This window comes from Anser cygnoides, chromosome 12 (assembly GCF_040182565.1).
Source record: "Anser cygnoides isolate HZ-2024a breed goose chromosome 12, Taihu_goose_T2T_genome, whole genome shotgun sequence".
NCBI lineage: Eukaryota > Metazoa > Chordata > Aves > Anseriformes > Anatidae > Anser > Anser cygnoides.
The window spans coordinates 14,791,668-14,811,975 of NC_089884.1; the positions used below are offsets into that span (position 1 = coordinate 14,791,668).

The 20,308-nt window shown below is 40.3% G+C and overlaps 1 protein-coding gene across 1 annotated transcript; it reads right to left on the minus strand.

The window, feature by feature from the left end:
• Window positions 1-8: 8 nt before the first annotated feature.
• On the minus strand, window positions 9-19,416 carry LOC106043120 (galanin receptor type 1-like). Its single transcript, XM_048078651.2, has 3 exons — window positions 17,213-19,416; window positions 15,535-15,600; window positions 9-2,042 (listed from the first exon to the last, which is right to left on the minus strand). Exons 1-3 carry the CDS (start codon window positions 18,137-18,139, stop codon window positions 1,725-1,727), a joined length of 1,311 nt encoding a protein of 436 aa, XP_047934608.1. The 5' UTR covers window positions 18,140-19,416; the 3' UTR covers window positions 9-1,724.
• Window positions 19,417-20,308: the final 892 nt, after the last annotated feature.

A 20,308-nucleotide genomic window follows, 5' to 3' on the forward strand; every position in this document is an offset into this window, starting at 1 on the left:
CGGAGTTGCCCTTTTAAGTTGGAGTGAAGTTTTTTGCTTAGGAGTTTGGGTGTCAGACTCCCTGGATCCATCTTCTCATAAATATACAAGGCTAAATCAAACAGTTAGGGCTAAACTTTCGTAACTATTGTAGATATGTGCTCTAATTCTTTAGCTGGAAACCGTTAGTAGCAGAGCAAATAGTGTGACTGATTTTAAATCACGCAGCCTTTTTGGAGTTTATGTTTGGTTCCTGCAGGAAAACAGTTCCAAAGAAGTTAAATGATGTCATATAAACATTACCTCTGACTCAGGATCCACAGTCAAAACTATCTGGCAATGCTCATTCATAATTAGTGCATCCACTTATTTTTTATTGGTAACTAAGTGGCACTGGTGATAAGAGAGTATGTTTTTTCCTGAGTTAAAATGCAGGAAAGGAAGATGGGAGGAAGGTTGATTTCTGATCAATTCACCATAAAATTAGCTTATAAAAGCTAATGGCAGGCTTACTTGACACCGAGGTATTATATATACATGTTAAAAAATGAATGATTGGTGTACTATGTATATGTTACAAAAAATGAATTATATATCCTCTGATGGCCATAACAAAAGACATTGAAGATGTTCTACAAGGTTACATTTGGATATTCTTGTTATAGTTTTTAGATGTATAATTTTAGGTTAACTTCTATAACTCACTTTTAAAAACTCTGCAACAGTCTGTGAATCTGGAATAATATTACAGTGAGTCCCATGCCTGGTCAGTCTGGATTGAAGTACACAATAGAAAATCAAATTAAATAACACAGTGAAATTATAAAGGTCTTTCAGCCATATGCTTCTTAAATTTGAAGTAACATGCACTTTATATATTTACAAGCAGTAACTTTTAACTCAGTGCAAATGCTCTGAACTGATTGTTGCTAGGGCACTGTTGATCAAAACAGTTTATCAAAAAAAAAAAGACATTTTGACATTTGTATACTAAAGTGGCCAATAAAAAGCTTTGGGTAGATATGCTAAGAGAACATAACATTTACCAATAAAGTCTTTTGTAAACATTACTTTCAAACAAAATTGCAGTTCTTTTAAGCATATATTGAGAAATCTCACTTTCCTACTGTTGTTCACAGAGAGATGGTTATTACAGCCAGTCATTAGCAGCAGCAATTACATTCAGGAATACACAAACATTCAAATCCTGCTATATGCAAACTTATACAGAGCCACCAAACATAGACATCCGCATCAGTGAGATGTCCTGTTTTACTACAGAGTAAGTACATACTATAGCGAAGCCTTCAGAGAGGTTTAGAGACCCCATCATAGCTAGTGAGCTAAAAATATATGTAGCTCACATATGGTAAAACTCTTAAGAAACAGAGACATATTTGATGTCGTTTTAGCTAGACTTTAACCAAACTGCTTCTTAGCGCTGTCTCTAAATGTCATATCACTCACTGTTCACATCCTAATGACAGTCTACACACACAATTGTTTATTTGTTCTTTTTATGTCTATCCTTATTGAACCTTCTGTGTAAACTCATATATTAGCCTTTATGGGCATAACAACAACAGCGTATGAGTTTTACCTTAGAGGTACTGCAAGGACATCCAGACACTTCTGATGTACATAGCCCAGTGCCTAGTAGCAAGGTACCTAAAATGCCTCTGTATAACTGGTCTCCCCAGACATCACCTTTCCCCTCCTTCCTGAAACATATTTATGAGCCACGTTTACACATTAGTGGTCGAGTGCGTGGTGGAGAAGTTCTCCATGCGTATTCTGACCAGCTTCTCAGGAGGGACTGGCCTCAGGAAGAACTTGCAGTTGAAGGCCTGCCGACAGGCCTTGCGGAAGTTTTCCGAGAGGAAAGCATAAATGATGGGGTTGATGCAGGAGTTCCCATAGGCCAAGCAATGGGAGATGATACGGAAGGTGAAGGAGATGTTGTTCAAGGGAAAGTGGCCAAACTCTGCCCACATTGTGATGATGTGGTGCGGCAGCCAGGACAGCAGGAACACAGCGACCACGAGAAGCACTGTCTGCGCTGTCTGGAAAGACAAGATCAAGTATTAAATCGTTGCCGTGCTCAAGTGAGTCAGTGGTATGAGTTCATCTTCCTGTCAGTAGTGAAGGCAGCATGACATGCAATGGTGACCACTGCCAGGTGGGCAAACTATGACAGTATGAAAAAGGATGCTAAAAAGCAGCCTTCCTCCCTGTAGAAACAGAATTTTGGCTCTCAGGTTTTCACTTGGGCGACTAGAGACAGCGGAGATAGTGCTCATAAAACCTCAAACAATCCAGAAGTTTTAACTAATGCTAACCATGGTACATGGAAAAGTTGAAATAATATTCTCTAACGTTTGAAGGCTAAGGAACATTAAGAGTATTGAAAATAACCACAGGGGAAAATTGTCTGCATGGAAATAGGCCACTGAGGGGGGCAACAAGGACACCTCTGCATTTCTGAGGAGAAAAATTTCTCCAGCAGCTTCTCTCTTATGGGGGAAACAAACAGAACAAAAAACACCAACCGATGTAGAGGGGCTTTTTTAAAAATATACAGTCCTCTTCTGTTATTAATATTCCTAGGATATACTCCTAGCTAGACAATATGCCTCTAGGATCCCAGCTTGCCCATGGGCTGTGTGCTGGTGATGTGACCCTGCAGTGCCAGCTCTCCAGCTAGGCCATCACCCTCACAAGCCATTGTTTGTCAGCACCATATCAATAAACTGAGGTAAAATTTTCCAGAAAAATATTCCTGAAAGTCATAATCCAAAAGGAAGGTTAAAGAGAAGTGAGCTGTTGACTGCAACTGTGGTGGCCCCTCACAGCTGTGGCTGGGGAAGCGGAAAGAGAGCTGAGGCAGTGCCTCAGAAGGGCTGCACAAAATGGCAGAGCAGTGTGAGGGCTTGGCTACCTGAGTGGAAGAGGTAGGGGGAAAGGCAGCCAGGAACCAAGGTAAGTAATGGGAGCTGCTTGAGTTATTTTAGTGTGAAATTTAGCTGGCTCTTTCTTGGGGTTTTGTTCTTGTTGATGGGAAATGGTAGTCTGGGGAGAAGGGCTTGGGCTGTGAGGAGCCCAGATGGTGAGAGGGTTGAAGGTAAAGACTAGGGTGTCTGTATTTTGGGGCAGTGAGCTAAGGCTGTCTGCTGTTCCAGAAGAGGAGATCCACACCAACGCAGGCAAAGTCCTTTTCCCTATAAATGTTGTAAAGCTAAAGTTGAGGGGACCTGCCAGATGCATGCTAAGAAGTAACTCAGCCTTTATTGAAAGGGCGTATCCCCTTTTGAACAAAGCCTCCTCAACCTGGTATGGTTAGGGGTCTGTCTGACAATAAAAGTACCTACTTTTTTTTATATTATTTTTTTCCTTTCAGAAGTCGTTGAAGAAGATGAAGTATGACTTTCATTGACTGTAAGTTACAATGAATTGAATCAAACTATAACTTGCCTTCCTGCAAGTCCCTGAGGCCTGTGTGAACAGTACCCAAGTACTCAAGTTTAAGTATCATGAAGGGGTTGCTTTTCTCTCACTTTCTACTTGTAGCACATAAAGGGAACACTGAGCAAGGCCCAGAGAGCCATTAATGCTGTTTTTGTTTGTTTCTTTGTTTCCTTTTTTTTTTTTTTTACCCATTTAATTCCTTCTTCTTGGAGCATTGTAGCAGATGCGTAGCAGGTGACTTCCCTCGCCTAATTCTCAGCAAAATGTGTGATTTTCAACTTTAGTGTTTATCATTTGTATTTTGTCACTTAAATAAATACAACATTTTGGGAATATGCAGATATTATCCTTCTTCTAAGAAGAATGTGAGTTGTTGTACAAGGAACAGAAAAGTGTTGAAGAAAACTGAAAAGTTAGTCTTCATTTCAAATTAGGGTTTACAGCCCTACAGGTCTAAGCTCATTTTTCAGTCAGTAACTCCCTTCCATGATTTCAAGTGAACAGGATGCGATTACTTCTGTACAAGAGAGATAATTTACTAGTGAACAAAAACTTATTTAATTGCTGTGTTAAAACTTATAAATAGAAGCTATAAAGAGTCAGGGTTACATATATAAAACACCTAAGCTGGAACCTCTTCTAGGAGAAGGGAAATCTCTCCCTGCCCCACAATACAGCAAACAAAATAGCTGCTGCAAAATCTCCATATGCTCTCTGACTTTTCTGTAGCACTACAACGGTTGGCATGATTTGCCAAGTTAAGTACATCCCCTTGGCAATATTTCAGTGGTGACTAAGGTGGCAGGATAGAGATGGGCTGAGGAAGATAATTTTTTGGACTTTCATTTAAATGGGAAAACATTTCGTGACTTGCACTTCTCTCGATACTCTCTGTGTTCTTTGGGTGAGATGGAAACTGCAACTTGTTTTAGTAACTATCTAAGGCACATGCTTGACCCTGTGTGAAGAGTAATATGAGGAAAACAAGGAAATTATTCAAAGAGCCACAGAACTAATGAAGCTGAATTTCTTAAGGGATTATGTTGATTTCTCTGGTGCCCTAACAGACAGTGGTGGTACAAATTAAATATTTCTCCTCAGAGTATTTGCAGTATTTCCCTTGTCAGTGGCACTTCAATAAAAATGTAATAAAATTTCTCTCCTCTGGAGTCTACTTCAGAGAGTTTTTTTTTCTAGTTTCCTATATCAATGAGTTAGGTATACTGTTCATGAATGTTTATTGGCTAACAGGAGACTCCTCTGTTGCAGACTAACTACAAAGACCATGTTCTGGAGTTGATGGCAGTATGCTCCAGGGAAGAGCGGAGTGGTGATACTTCATAGAAGAAAAAAGGTAAGGTGATTAGATCTTGGTGTGTAAAGTCTGGGCTCATAACCACTGACTGCAATCCTATACATAAGAACCTATGGGAGGCAGTGCTAAAATATTTATAAACAAGTATTAAATGTTTATAAACTGGCTTGTTGGAAGGGGTTGGAGGTATGGGGCAAAATTACAGGAAGTTCACTTGTCTTCCAGATTCTTGTTTCACTTTAGTAACAGCCCTATGATGTTCTTGAAATTTCATAAGATTGTTAGGAACTTTAAAATCCTTTTTATTTTTTTTTTAAAACATTAAAATACTTCAAAACCAACTTGCAGTTCTAAGAAAATGTTAAGCTTATGTGTTCAGATATAGGTCTTTATTAAATCTATGGCTAGGGCTTATGTCATCTAGTCAAATGGAGTTAGATCAGGACTTTCATATTGTTCGGACCTTCCTAAATAGTAGCATTAAAACCTGCAGAACATGAGAGGACACTAGAATTATAATTACTGTTTATAACATCCATTTAATCATGTTTTATACTTGAATGAATCGCACTAAAATGTTTCAAGTATATTCTGCTTGCTCTGACAGTAATAAAGTGGGTGAAGGCTAAAGTTGCTTTCTTGGGAACTGTTTTTTTTTTTTCTTTTTTCTCCTATTTGTTTAACCCTGCAGAAAAGTCAACTGCAGGATAAGGAGGTTTTTTTCCTATGTTGGATAGGCAACATCTTTTCTCTGTTTACATAGGGCCTGCAGCAATGATCTCCTGCAATAAAAACAGACAATCATTGAAGTCGAAAAATGCGTTTGGATGAGGGCCAACAGTGTCACCTTTGCTTGCCTTAACTGCATTAACAAGCCAGTTAAAATCTGTTAAACTCTAGGAGGATGTTGTATCAGATCAAGATTTCTGTGCAGATAAGAGAAAACAGTTGCTTATGATACAAGTTTAAAAAAAATATGGGGAGCAGGGCGTTTTCTGCCAAATAGATATATCAAGTAAGTTTGTATTAATTTTGAAAGGCCTGTAGGTTCATCCTGTACTTGGTATATTTTGGATGCTTCCTTGTTTTGCATACCAAAATGCTCTGTCTAACATATTAGGTGACAAAGCGTGTTCCCACATGAGTGTACAACCTTTGCTCCCGAACTCCTAAAAGTGACCAACCACACTGGGAACCAGATGCTGTCCGTGGTAACGTGCTGGTACGATTGGAACTGAAAGACACAGAATTGGTGGCCTTGTGGGGTCTAGCTTGCCTACTGTGGTAAGATGGGTGCTAAAGAAATGATGAATAGCAAGTGCCATTCTTAACTCTCACCAGCATTAATGGTGCTACTTTTTTACCCTCTAACAATGTTAAATAGCTTAGGCATGTTACCAAGGCAACCTTTCATAGCATCCTTCTGCTTAAATTAGGGGGCTACAAGCATTGAAAGATTCTTTTGAATAGGGGATATAGACCTAGATTATTTTTTCTTTTTACTGTGAAATGGCAAACCACGCATTCAGCATAGGGATGGATATTAGAAACAGATTTGCAGTCACTATGTGTTAGCACAAAGCTGTTTCTGAGATCCAGCTATTTGGGATTTTGCAAATGAGAATATAGACAATACTATATCAATAACCTACATAATTCAGGACTCAAAGAACATGTTTTGGAAATGGAAATTTGTCTATTTTTTCCCTTCAAATTAAGGGATATGTGGCCAAGAGAGGAAACTGAAAAAAAAACATTGTTTTACTTTTAAGATGGTAACAGTCTAAAACTAGTGCTAATATAGACTGTGAACAGCTGCAGAGGATGGATCCAAATTGCCTGTGTACAGTTTGAGTTTGTTCAGTGAGCTGTGATAATTTGCACCATTAATGGGTTACTGTTGGTCTAGCTGTGCCCAGTTAATGCTAACCTTATGGTTTGTTTCTGAAGTCTCAGTGGGTCTATAGTAGGCATGTACAACGGCCACCACTGGATTATTTAACTGACTCTTATTAATATTTTGCACTCCTAGAAGTCTTTTGAGAAGCTCCATGAAACAGCTTAGTGCATTATTTGTTGTACAAAGTGAGTGTTGAAGCTATACAGTGAATCAATGGCAGAATGGGAAATAGAGACTGGGGGAAATCATAAATGTTTGTTTGTCAAACTGATAAACTTCTTGTTTCCCCCCTTAATGTTTCTGCCATGCAGGATTGCCTAGAATTTACTCACTTATTCTTCTGTTATATTCATGTGTGATCTGACCCTCATTTATAGATTTCCCAGTTTTCTTTTTCCTTTGATTTTCTTCAGCCCTGAACAAGCCATATCTTGCTTTTAGTCTTCCCCGTCCTTCAGAAAGCAATGTTGAAACATGTTTAAAGACCCTTTTTTAGGGAAGTACCTACTTTTTGCAGGATAATGAAGTCTTTAGCATTTAATTTTGATTTTGGAGTTGTCATTCTTGATAAGCTTCTAATGAAGCTGTCTCAACTTGTCAAAGGCAAAATTAAGATTGAAACATTTGGTTCATTACACGGCAAGTATTCCATGAGCTTATCTATTTTTTGTGAAGAACTACCTGATGCATTAGGTTAATAAACAGTCTTGAGATAAAATATACAATGGATGGAACAGTCTAAAGGTAGAGAGCCTGTCACTTCCCTCATCTAGTCTAGACACAGATTTTTATTTTTTTTCAGAGCTGATCAGACTATCCATTTGTACCTCAGCCAAACAGGAAAGGGAAAGAACATTCAATGAGGCTTTTATTGAACAGTATGTTCTCACTAGCTTGCAGAAAAACTGGGCTTCATTAGTGGGACAGTTACTGTTTTCTGAATATGGTGGAGGTTTTTCCTCCTTTTCCACGATTTTGAAGGAAGAAGCATAAAACCTATGCCCCTTTTTCTGTGCTGTCTCATTAACAAATAACAACTCTTTCTTTATTACTGCTTTGCAGGAGGACTGGGCGTATAATGAACTTGTTCTGGACTCTGTGTCTTGCTTCCCTTCACTCCTCCAAACTAGTTTAAATTAATAATATACTGCTGTGACGCCAAAGGCAGCCTTACTCTAGCTAGCGCTGCTTCTTCACACCATACCATACTTCCTCAGCCATTGTATGGGGGCCAATACTTTTCTCCTGACTTGTAATACAAAGTCTGATTGTGTTTTCTCTGAATTATTTTATTTTGTTATGCTTATCTCTAGCTTGCATCTTCTTTTTCCCTGATATTTGAGAGACAGTTGGTACATGTTTTTATTGCCCAATATTTGATTTGGGTTAGCTACTGGGTGTCAGCCATGGCTATTTATTTTATATGTGTATATATATTATACTTGTAGTGTGGTGAAGGCTTGGCCAAAATGTAGTGACCCATGGTGCTCTAAGCTTTTACTTTTAGATACTACACTGTGTCAGTACCCAGGAAGGATGCATGGCTCAGCACAATCTCCTGCTGTACTGCTGGAGGTACTTACCAACTTCTCCCAAGGAGAACAATTTTTGCAGCCCTAGACGCTGTTATCCCCTATTTTCAGAAGACAGAAATAATTGAACGTTTCTTTGCTCAGTCTCTCTAAGCCAATGTGCAGAAGTGACAGCTGTCAGTTTTTTCTCTCCTGATGTCAGGTTCTTCTCTACTGTGTTCACAAATCTGACACCCACCGATGATGCATTTGTAAGCATCCTTTTCTGCCTGTCAAGTTGTAAAACTAGAAAGGTACCAAAGCACAATTTGAACTCCAGAAATATGCTTATAGCTTCGTGATAAAAACACAAGGTTTCAAACGGGTGTTTCAGAAAAATCCATATCTAGTCTTAACCAGCTTAAATTTTGGGCAGCAGCTTCCTCTGCTTCAGAGCAAACTCATCTGCTACATGCTTATGAAGCGCTTCTCACTGCCCTCTGGTCTTTCTTTTATTACTCCTGATAATAGATAGTTGGTCTAAAAACTGCACTGAAAGTGTTCTTGTTTTTTTCTCCCCATTGTTCTTTTTTTTTTCTTGTGGTCAGAAATGGCAGTTGGCTGTAATGAAGAAGAGGAGGGATTGAAACATAAACTTTCAGTTGTAATCAGCCCATTTTGGCTGCTTGCTAAGTGGTGAACTTTTCATTTTCCTAGTAGCTTGTTTGCACTGGTCTGACTACTCCCCTGCACGTCTCTGATTCTGTGATAATGCCGCTAATCCCCTCTGTTGATGCTCTTAATACTGACTCACTTTGTATTCAGAAATGCTTATAAGCATTATGATATTCTTATTATCTACTAATTGGTAATGAAGCTCTCTATTCTTGCTGCCCTAGGTTCTTGTTAGCAAAACAGCTTGCAGGATTTCACTTTTGGTTAATATTTTTTTGTTAATATTTTTTTGTTAGATGGAGCCCAAGATCTCCCATGCTACTTTGCTGTCCTTAGTGTTGGTCACGGTTAAGCATTGAACATCACATTCATTAAGTCTATATGAAAACCCTCTGGCTGTGTGAATACAAGTCAAATAAATAGTTCAGCATACAGGAAAGCAGTTGCAGTGCAACTTTTGTCTGCCTCTCTTGACCAAAATGCTCAGGAATAGCCATCTACCTTGACGGAATTCTGTACGTTGGGCCTCAAGCTGTGGTACAACCTTCAAAAAACAATGAACTTGTGTATAGGTAAATATAGAGTTGTGAATATATGAGCTGAGGAAGAAAATAATCTTAGCTTCATAGAAGGAGATGTGTTTTAAATTGACTAATACAGTTTTGGAGCAAGATCTTGGGTTTATGTGTTTTATGAACACATTGGCTCAGTTGTCAAGTAGTGGCTATAAGAGGGAGAAATAAAAAAAATAAAATTTTAGGAGTTACTATGAGAAGAATAGAGAACAAAAGAGTGTGGTAAGATTGGTTCGCCTTTCTATTGTACCTAAAAATAAAATAGTACTAATTTGTTAGATTTAGATGTTTCAATGGGCCTGTTAATTGGAGCTTTTGACTTTTATTTCCTCTAAAGATTCCACAGCTTCTACCTTCCTTTCAAGGGAGCCTGCAAAATAGCTGTGAAATTCACAGCCTCAGAACCATTTTAAAACTTGAGGAAGCATTTCAGATTGTTCTTTAGAGATGTCATAGGACAAAACTAAGTAAACATTGAGGAACCCTGGGGTGCTGCAAAAGCCAGTAAGACACCACAGGGCCATTTCATGATCAGAGTAGACCTTGGTTTGCATTCATTTCCATTATTAAAATGTTATTTACTAAAAATGTATATTTGGAGTTCCTAGGGCTGGGCTGTCATGAAACACTTTTTCAACATTATCAGATAAAGAATTGTTAACTTTCCTCGGAGCCAAAGACTTACTGTGCTCTGCATTATGCACAATGGAAGTAACAGGACTGAAATATATTTTATTTTTGATTGAGAGGTGCACAGGATTTCCGAGCAAATAGTCTTGCTGTCCGGCCTCAACAAAACATTATCTAAAATTACAAAGGGGACTCCTGCAATATCACACCATGTCAATTGTAATGTTGGCAAGCTTGTGCAGCTAGCAAGAAGTTAAATGGGGAAACTGGCACGTGTGCCTTTTTTGCATGCACAATCTAGCTGAGACAAATGGAGTGGCAGTGCCACCCTACTTCAGGTGTACGTGTCAGAGCTTCTCTTAATTGGGCAGGTAGCTAAAAACTGTAACGATCATTTTAACTTTTGAGGGGGTTTTGTTTCTTTCCTCAGCTGACTGACAGCAGGCATGTGTGTCTGCATGTGCAGCTCTGCTCTGTCCCTGCGCAGCTGGTGATCCTCTGCTGGGTGCGGGCACCACGCACCAAACAAGCCTGTAGGGAAGGCTGAGAGCGCTGCTGCAGCGGCAGGCACAGGAAAGCCATGCTGTGCTTGAAAAGTGCAGAACAAAGCAGTGGAGGAAATAAGCAAGAGAGTTCTTAAAACATCAAATTTCTAGTAACGTAGTTCATTGTTTGATTTCTGTATCCTTATTTAGGAAAAAAAAAAAACTTTAAAGGGAGAGGTTGAACTACAGTACTAAGTATGTGTTCTGTTAATGTACTCTGTATGCTTGGATAGAATTAAATTGAGTTTTATGTTGCCTTCTTTGCTGCAGCATTACAACTAGGAAAGTCAGGTATATGCAGTCACAACGCTGGAACTGTCCAACCCGTGTGATGATCATCTTTTTGGAAGCTACCCTAGGTTTGCATCTAGCAGGCTCTCTCACCTGTTCTCTAAATGTTAGCCTTATCTAGATTCACAAGTTGATTTGGCACTCACTCTGTGGCATTTGTGTTGTTTCTAAATTTGTTTATCTTTGAAGTGTTTTATCTTGAAGAGTCTGTATAGCCCAAAGAAAAGGTAATACAGTTTCTGGAGCTCATGGCAAAGCAATTTGTTTGCAGTGTCAATGCCAGCATACATTTCAGTGGCAACTCTTCTTCAACGTGGATTTGAGGTCTGCAATTTGATTCTCTGAACGTTTTTAGTCACCTATATAGCCTAGATGAAGGTAGTGAGGTCAGTACAAATAGCTGTTTGCAAAATTTACTGCTTATCTCTTTAAAAAAGAAAAAATAGACCACACTCCAAAGCCATTCCCTTAGGGGTGGAAGGAGGATAAGAACTGCTGTGTTTTTTTGTCCTGTTTTCTTGAAATTAAAGGAATGAAGTAAGTGCTGAGTGGTCATAGTTCCAGACTGATTTCTTTTGTGTACCCATATGACACTTTGTTTTCCATATCAGTGTAGTCAAGATGCACACTGAAAATTACCTGATTCACATCTGATTATTATCATCTCCTGTTGAAAGATCTTGTTTTCATGTTATACTTTGTTTTGATGGATCCAAGGTGATAAGGGTTTGGCCGTTGAAATTGCACGTGTTTCATAAAGCTGAATGTTTTGTATTTGCTAAATTAAGTTTTGAAACATGGAGCAAGATTCACTTGTCAAACATCTGAGTGAAACAAGCAAAAGCTGGTTGCTTTATCGTTAAAGATTATGAACTAAGACCAAACAAAAGTACTTGTCCCTAATAGACCAATTAAGTACATATGAAGGAAGCTAATTTAACGGAACTGCCATGCACATATGAATTTTCTATTAGGCTCTAATATGAAGTGTTCTTAAGAAAATCTGCTTTAAATGATTGACACGCAGTGTGTTTCGAGGATACTGCGAAAGTACATCTGGGAATGGAGCGAGTCTGCAGGTTGCACAAGAAAGATTCCTTATAAAGAAGAGAAGTAGGTGAAACAAAAAGTAATTGCAGTAGAGATGTCAAAGATGCTGTTTAGCCTGCAAAAAAAAATAAATGAGAAATTTCTCAACAGAAAGTGCTGGCAGGAGACAAACTGTGGAAGATGTGTGTATGTGGAGGGATGTATTTGATTCTTTTTTTTTTCCCTTTATCTTGGGATCACCTATTTAACTAGGTCTAACTGCCATGAGGAACAACAATTGCTACCAGGTGTTCCAGAATTATGGCCATAGAAATACTTAAGGGGAGGGAGGAAAAAATGCTCTGCCATTAACTTGTCTGAACAGGCAAAGTCAAAGGTATTTTTTATGATCAGTCCTCTCAGTTGTATCTAGTCAGGAAACTGAAAGTTGAAGAAACTGTAGATCTGTTTTTAATCTAACTCTACAGGTCAAATCTGGAAACAATGCAAGCAAATAAATTTGAAGAAATGAGTATGGAAAAAAAACCTATCTGTAACTTTAGGGCTTCACATGAAGATGAGACCAATTTTTGACTGTTGGTAGCATTCTCTTCAAATATAGGAAAGAAATAGGTATTGGGCCATTTTTATATAGGTATGGAAAAGACAGAAGTGGAATTTACACCATCCAAAGTGTTTCATAGAATCATAGAAAGGTTTGGATTGGAAGGGACCTTAAAGATCATCTAGTTCCAATCCCCTGCCATGGGCAGGGACACCTCCCACCAGCCCAGGCTGCTCAAAGCCCCATCCAGCCTGGCCCTGAACACCTCCAGGGATGGGACGTCTGCAGCTTCTCTGGGCAGCCTGTTCCAGTTCCTCACCACCCTCAGAGTAAAGAATTTCTTTCTACTATCTAATCTAAATCTATCATTTTTCAGTTTCCAGCCATTCCCCCTTGTCCTTTTACCACACTACCTGACAGAGTCCCTCTCCAGCTTTCCTGTAAGCCACCTTTAGGTACTGGAGGGCTGCAAGGAGGTGTCCCTGGAGCCTTCTCTTCTCCAGATTTAGGGACTAGGGATTTGTTGGTAATTTTCCTGAGTTATGAGATTATTCTATGCAAAGAACAGTGCTTTTTAACACTTTATTTGCTATAGCTGAAGTAAACATAACCATCAACATGATCTTGCTTGCCTTTTGTCATGGTAACTGCTGGGCAGGCTTTATTCATATCTTTGTTAAGCACACAAGACTCAGTATGGATAACAAGCAGAAAGCAGTCTATCTGCCCAGAAATGACACTCCTGGTCCTCAAGTTTTAATTCACGGTATATCTGTAGCAGTGGCAGCACTCAACAGAAATTCAGTAGGCAGAATAAGGCATGGTGTTCCTCAGTGTAGCCTGCCTCATGTAGGTTTGGTGGTTTGCTGTAACAGGCAATACACAGCAGCTGATTATTGCACGATTTATTGCCTTAGAAAATGTGATTGAAAGAATGTTTGTCAGAACCTGCTTGAAATTAGATGAGCTAGACTAATAAAATTAATCTCAGTAAAGCAGAAACACTCAGAAACAAGTGAAACAAGCAGATGAGCAAAGTATTTGTAGGGCTTTGTATGTTTACTATGTGAACTCAGCATCTGAACACAGAAAACAGGATCAAAAACACCCTAAGGGAGAGCAGAAAATATCAGTGAAATGTTGTGTGTGTTGTGTATTATAACTTCTGTGGTCTTTGCAATATTGTTTCACAGCATAGGAATATCAGCTGAGCTGTAACCTTACAGGCAGTGGGGGTGCAAGACTGATTATGGATTGATACTTGTATGTGTGGTACCAACAAAACTGAGTGTATGTAATGAAGTCATAGAAACTAAATATAATCTACAGTTAAATCTATTTAGGATTCATAGTCATAAAAGACTGGCAAAATCTCTGTAACAGCTCAAAATCAACTAAAAACAGCACAGAGCAGACCAGAAAAACTAGCATAATATTACAGAGGATACAGCTGAAGTATATTTTTCTTTTGAAAACCCTCAACTTCTGTTTGAGATGCTACCACAGCATCCAGATTGCGCAGTTAGCATCCTCAAGTACATCTGCTTTTTCCTAAATAGGATGTTCATGAAGATATCTATGTTGATCAGCACTGTACATTCTTGTGACACCTTGGCTGCATGCAAATATTATCTTACTCAGATTAGTTTCTCTGATGTAGGCAACAGGTGGTTCTGTTATGTTTAGAGAGAGACCTTTTGGTTTCCAATATAATAAGTCCCTTTGGTGGAAAAAGAAATCAATAGAGGTACAGGATCTTGTTATGTTGTTGTATAACAGCAGTATGCTGGCAAATCTGGTACCTTGAATTCCTCATCTTGTGAGTGATCTAACTCTACAGGGGTGAGGTGGGGGGGGTCCAGTAACACCAGTGAAGAACCCACTGGATGCAGTTTGTTATGCCCAGAAGCGGGTTTGGGTTTTAACACTTCTGTAGCTTCGTGCAGCTGTGGTACCGGTGTCTGTGCTCCAGCCACCCCTCACCTGGAGTCTTGTGAAAGCTTTGATTTCTGTGTCTTGCACCCTTTCCAATCATATGTCCATGTTTGCTGTAATAACCCTCATTTTGGTCATACACAGGGTCATGGCAAAATCTTGTAAGGCCCTCCAGAGTGGCAGGTAGCAGCTGAAACTGTCCAGTACATTGGCTGAGAGCAAATCAAAGTGCTACCTCATCATTTCCACTGGCTGTCACATCAGCTTGGTGGCATGCACGCTGCTCATCTGGGTTGTACGGTTGCTGTGCCACTGGCACGGACTGTGACTGTCCTATCAGCAGGTAATGTTAACAGGGCCCTGTTACCTCCTGCCTTTGACCAGCCGGATAACCTGTAGTTTCGCTCATAACTGCACACACAACAACTATAACTCTTCTGACTGAAATAGTGTTTTTTCTTTTCATGACAGGTAAATTTTATGTTGCATCACTGCTCTTGATGAGTTTTGTTACCTAAAAACGTCTATTAGTTATGGCTTATTCACTCTAAGATTCTTACATTGAGGAAAAAAAATCTATCCTTAGTATTTTCCTCAGTTAATTCTTGCAATTCTGCTTATTTCATACAGCTTGAGCAAGGATAAGCTGATATTTGACTTGCAGAGAGGTCAAAGTGCCAACCAAGGTCTAAATCAACCACATACTAGATGCAAACCTTAGAGATCTTAAATGCAAACTGCAGCAAAACTGAGGTACTGCAGTTTCAGGGTTCTTCACATGTTTTCCTTTTAGCTTGCTGAAGTGTACTCAAATTCCTAGATCTTCTAATAGTCTGAATATCTTTCTGCCTGTCAATGTAAAAATAGTGTACTTGTGGGACTTCTGTTACAGCACAATAAGTCAAAAGGCAGTCCAGCAGGCATGTGTGTAGAGATCAATAGAGCAATTCAATAATGGCCTCACTTTGTACTGTGTCTATAAAGATATAACAACTTGTCAACATGAATTTGAACTCGAGCTGAAAGACACGAATGACACTTGTATGTGAATGGAGCTTGAAAAGACTACTAGTTATCTTATAAATCTGACATATCAGTGTACAAATTAAAGATGCTTACCTTCTTCTTAGATCTTTCTGACTTCTTAGAAATATTCTTTACTTTCGTATGGAGGTGATATAAAACCTTGAAAAAAAGGAGCAATACATTGAATACGAAATTGAATTGTATATATTAGTATTGAACCTCTTGAATGAGCACCAGACGTTAAAGAATTGCTCTGGCATGACTTCAGAGGTGAATGTGATGCACTGAGATTTTTAATTCTAAGCCCTCCCCAGTTTTCTTCTCAAAGCTTGTTTCTTGAAGGAGAAAATGCCAAGCTTTAAGAAGACTTAGTTCAGCATTATTTAAGAGCTCAGCTGACACTATGCTGAAATTGACAGGAGACTTTCCATGGATTTTTGATTTTTAGATTGTGTTTAAATTATCCACATTTACTCTCTGGGCTGATTACATAGAAAGACAGAGAACAGGCTGCCAACACTGTACCCCTGTGTGACTGCTTTGCCACTTCTGACTGCAGCGCTAACAGCTGGGGCAGTTGGAGTGGGTTCCCCTTTCACAGGGAGAGTCATAAGAAATGTTAGAGCCCTGTCAGGAAATTCTCAGTTAACAACATTTAGATTAACCTTTAGGAACCTGATTATAGCACAGCTGTAACCTGGCAATATTTATACTTTGGCCTTTGCAGGTAAAAGGTAAGTTTTCTAAAGCAGTTAATGAACAAAATAAAACCTCTATTAAATGCAGCTCCCCTTCCATTTGTTGCTGTGCTCACCAAGGGCAGCGAGGGGAAAAACAACAGGAGACAAAGGGACAGGATTTGTGAAGTCTAGTGGGTTTTTCCTCTTGTGACAAGCAAGGCCTGAGATGTAAAGATTTTTAGCTTAAATCTAAGTGCCTTGTCCTGTCCTTAGCACTGACAATACTGAAATAAATCAGTGTTGAAAGTATCACAACTTTTGATTAAACAGACATGAGCTTAAATTTCAGGAAAATATATTTTTGTTCAGAAGAGTTGACATGCAACTGACTAGTGACAAGGAAGTTTACTCCCTAGCAGTCACCAGGCAATACTCAATAGGAGATTAATTCAAAAGTCACAGAAACTTGATTCTGGAAGTCCATCACAACTGATAGACTTACTGTCTGTCTCAAACATGCTGAAGATCAGTAAGAGGAGACAAAAAACTTGAACAATGGCAATTCCCAAGAAGAAAGGAAGAGATTCACTGCTGAAGAAAACTCAAATCCTAAGATATCTTTCTAGAAATCTTTGCAAGACACAAAGTCTGAGATTTGTGTCAAAAAAAAAAAAAAAAGGCAGCAATGTTTCTGATACTAATTCTGTACACTCTCTGCACAGCTTCATCCTCCATGGTGTTTTTCTCTTGCATGGAGCAAACATTTGTTATCAAGAGAGGACAAACTGAAAACTACAAAAATCAGCAGGAATCTTTAGTAGATTTGGGTGTCAGGCTGGGATTGAACTTTCATGTATTTGCTTTGTCCCTGAATAGAAATGTTTTTCATTCCTCTTTATGAGATGGTGTAATTTCATTCTTGTTTCCCTCCCCCTGTCCCAGAGAAGCATCCTATCCTAGGAGGAATATAGGAAGCACTGTGAATGCGTTATTTCTTGGCTGGGTAGCTTGCATGTGTGAATCTAAGCCACCAAGAGGCTGGGATTGATCCTTTCCTCTATCTGAATATTACTCACATCCCTCTTACTCACCTTGGCATAGCAGCAGGTGATGAGCACCAGGGGCAGGAGGTATCCCACCAGCAGGATGGTAACCTTGTACGTCTGCTTGGCCATTGATCCGTCCGCCCAGTTCTCCCAGCAGAAGGAGCTGTTGGGTGCTTGCTGGTGACCACTCACAAGAGCCTGGTGCTGGGCCACAGGGATGGCAATGAGTAGAGACAGCAGCCAAATTATACCCACGCCGAGGGCAGCGTTGCGTTTGCTGCGGATGCCAGATGAACGCTTGGCGTGGACCACAGCGATGTACCTGTCCACAGACATGGCCACCAGGGTAAAGATGCTGACCAGCATTGTCGCCATGGCCAAGTAGTGAACCCACTTGCAAAAGAAGGCACCGAAGATCCACTCTGGCAGGGAGTAGATGGTGGCCTGGAAGGGGACACAGAAAAGCAAGAAGGAGAAGTCTGCGATGCTCAAGTTCAGGATGAAGATGTTGGTGGCACTGCGCGATGGGCGTCCCCCAGGACGGAGACGCCCCAGGACAACCAGCACCAGGGTGTTCCCCACCATTCCCAGGAGAAAAATCAAGCCAAAAAGCACCGGTACGATCACCACCTCAGGGCCACCTCTGGTTGCTCCTGACCAGCATGGTGGGGCCCCTGTCTGGTTAGTCTCAAGGCTGCACTTGCTGGTGTTGGCTCCAAAGGAAAGCACAAGGTTGTCTTCCTGCTCCTCCATGGATCCAGGCTGGTTGGAAACCAGGGAGCAGTCGCTGCAGCCCTGACTGCTGTGGGGCAGCTGCCCTGTGTTTGTTGATGGTGGCCAGAAGCTGAATGCTTGGGTTTTCCAATGCTCTGTGCCTTTGCTTTGGGGAGCAATTTTCTTCGGATGATTCTTCCAAGTCTTGTCTGTCTCTTCCAGGAACTGGCAAAAAGAGGTCTCGGAAGTTGCTCTCATCCAAGGGGTTTGGTAGCTGCTGTTGGAGGAGCTCTTGTGGTACAGGAAAAGTCTGTGCCAGAAGGGCTGAGGATGAAGCAGAGGCAAAGAAGCTGCAGCCTGGCTTCCTCATGCCCCTCCTCTTCAGCTTCCCTCCCACACCAGTCCCCGGAGCTGCAGCTGCTGTACCTGCTCTCCAGCTCTGCTCGGAGCTGTGACAGCAAGAACTAGTGCTGTCCATGACCAGAGCCATTCAGAGAGTAACCCTGGTCGGCTTTGTCTCCATACGTTACCTGTCTCCATACATTACTACTCGCGAGGAGGGGAAGAACAAAGAGAACAAAGTGAAAGCGAGTTTTAACCCAAAGGGATGGATTGAGCAGCAGATGCTGAATGATATCCTGTGCAATGTTATAAGGAGCATCATTGAAGCTGGCCACAGAAACAGGAGAAAATATAAATGCGGCTTTTTTTTTTTTTATATAAACAGAACAGTATTTTGTTGTTGTCGTTTTGTTTCAGTCTCTAATATGCTCATGCTAGAGCACAAAACAATCTGGAAAGTAGTGTTTTCAGCACAAAAGCCTGGAGAAGCCTTAGTCTCAGAAGCTGGCTACTGCCACTTCTTTTGTATCTTTCCAAATTCCTTAGTGCCTGAATATTCGTGGTTCTTGTTGATCTAGCTGTAAAGAAGTTCTGGGTTCAGCCCAGAAGTGCCAAGAGCATCTGTACTGGAAAAGGAAAGGCTCAGTCCTGGTAGCTGTGAGCAGCTGTAGTATTCCCTGCCAGGGAAGAGAGATGGCTTTTTTTTTTTTTCTTTTAAGAAATTTTATTAAGGATTAATGGATTAGTTATGTTCTTGATGCTTACTTCTAAAAACAGCATGCATGTTCTAGAAGGCACTAAGCAACTTGGTTTTGATGGTCTGTTTCCTCATGTTTCTGAAGATATTCTGTGAACTGTACAGGCAGTAGGGAAGAAAAAAGTTTTTAGGCAAAGATGAACGGTACTAACACAGAGTGATTTGTGCCTGCAGGACAGCTTCTTGCATGGAAGAGTGCACACACACACGCACGATACAGTTCTGAGGCTGTTTATGGGGTGAGATGGAAAGCAGACAGCGTGAAGGATGTCTGAGCTTCAAAGGAAAACGCATCTACCTTTGTTGTGTACCAGTGAGCAGATCACCTCCGGACATCGTCCCCTCTCTGCAGCCCGCTCTGGATGCCACCTGTGCCTCTCTTGGTCTTCCGCAACCCGGCTGTTTTGCGTCCTGTGGCAGAGCATCTCAGACACCGTTAAACCTTCCAATTCCCCAAATCTTCTGTCTGCCTGCTGGGATTTGTGCCCGCAGCTCGCAGACAGCTGCTTTCAGTGCACAGGTTTCAGGGACCCCGCGAAGCATGGCGTTATAATGAAGACTTGAGTGCCATCTACTGGTGATTCATCTCCTTAACTGCTTGCAGACAGCTCTGTCGGTTCTTGTCCTTCCTCCCCCTCGAACATACAGTCCCATCATTCAGTAACTAGTTTTAACTGCTGGTATTTTCCCCTCATCCTTGAGTATGCATACATCCTTAAATCAGGAAACTTAAACATGTTTGCTTTTCCTTTTGTTGATATGTTGCTAGTAAGGTCCCTTCTGTAATACTATTCATATAACTTCATAAAACTTTTCAGAGAAAGCTATTGGTGGTTGTTTCAATAGTTATCTCTGTATTTTAGATCTGTGTTTTTTTTTGTTTTTAAGTGGACAGTCATGCCAGAAAGTATTATTTAAGAAGAACCCACAGCAATCATAGTAAATGAGTGTACTTTTTTTTTTTTTTTTTCCTCATACTGGATTTGAGCAGAATAATAAATGACTACAACAGGAGTGGTTTCTCCTGCAGGGGATTTGAGACAATGCATGCAGGAATTTGAGAACTGCTTGTCTGTCACCTGCAGAACAAACACAGCTTTGCAGATCTGAAAGCTTACATGGTTCACTACACAGAAAATAGGCAGAAGAAAGCACAGTTCTGCTAGTGAGGAGGGAGGGATTTTAGGATTGTTCAGATCTGAATGCATTTTTTTTCAAAGATCTCCTGAATTCTTGCAGCATGGATGTTCCTAGCTTTTCTATCTTCAGAATACAATTAAAATTAAAAATCAAAACCAACCAAACAAACCACCCTAGCCTGCTAGAAT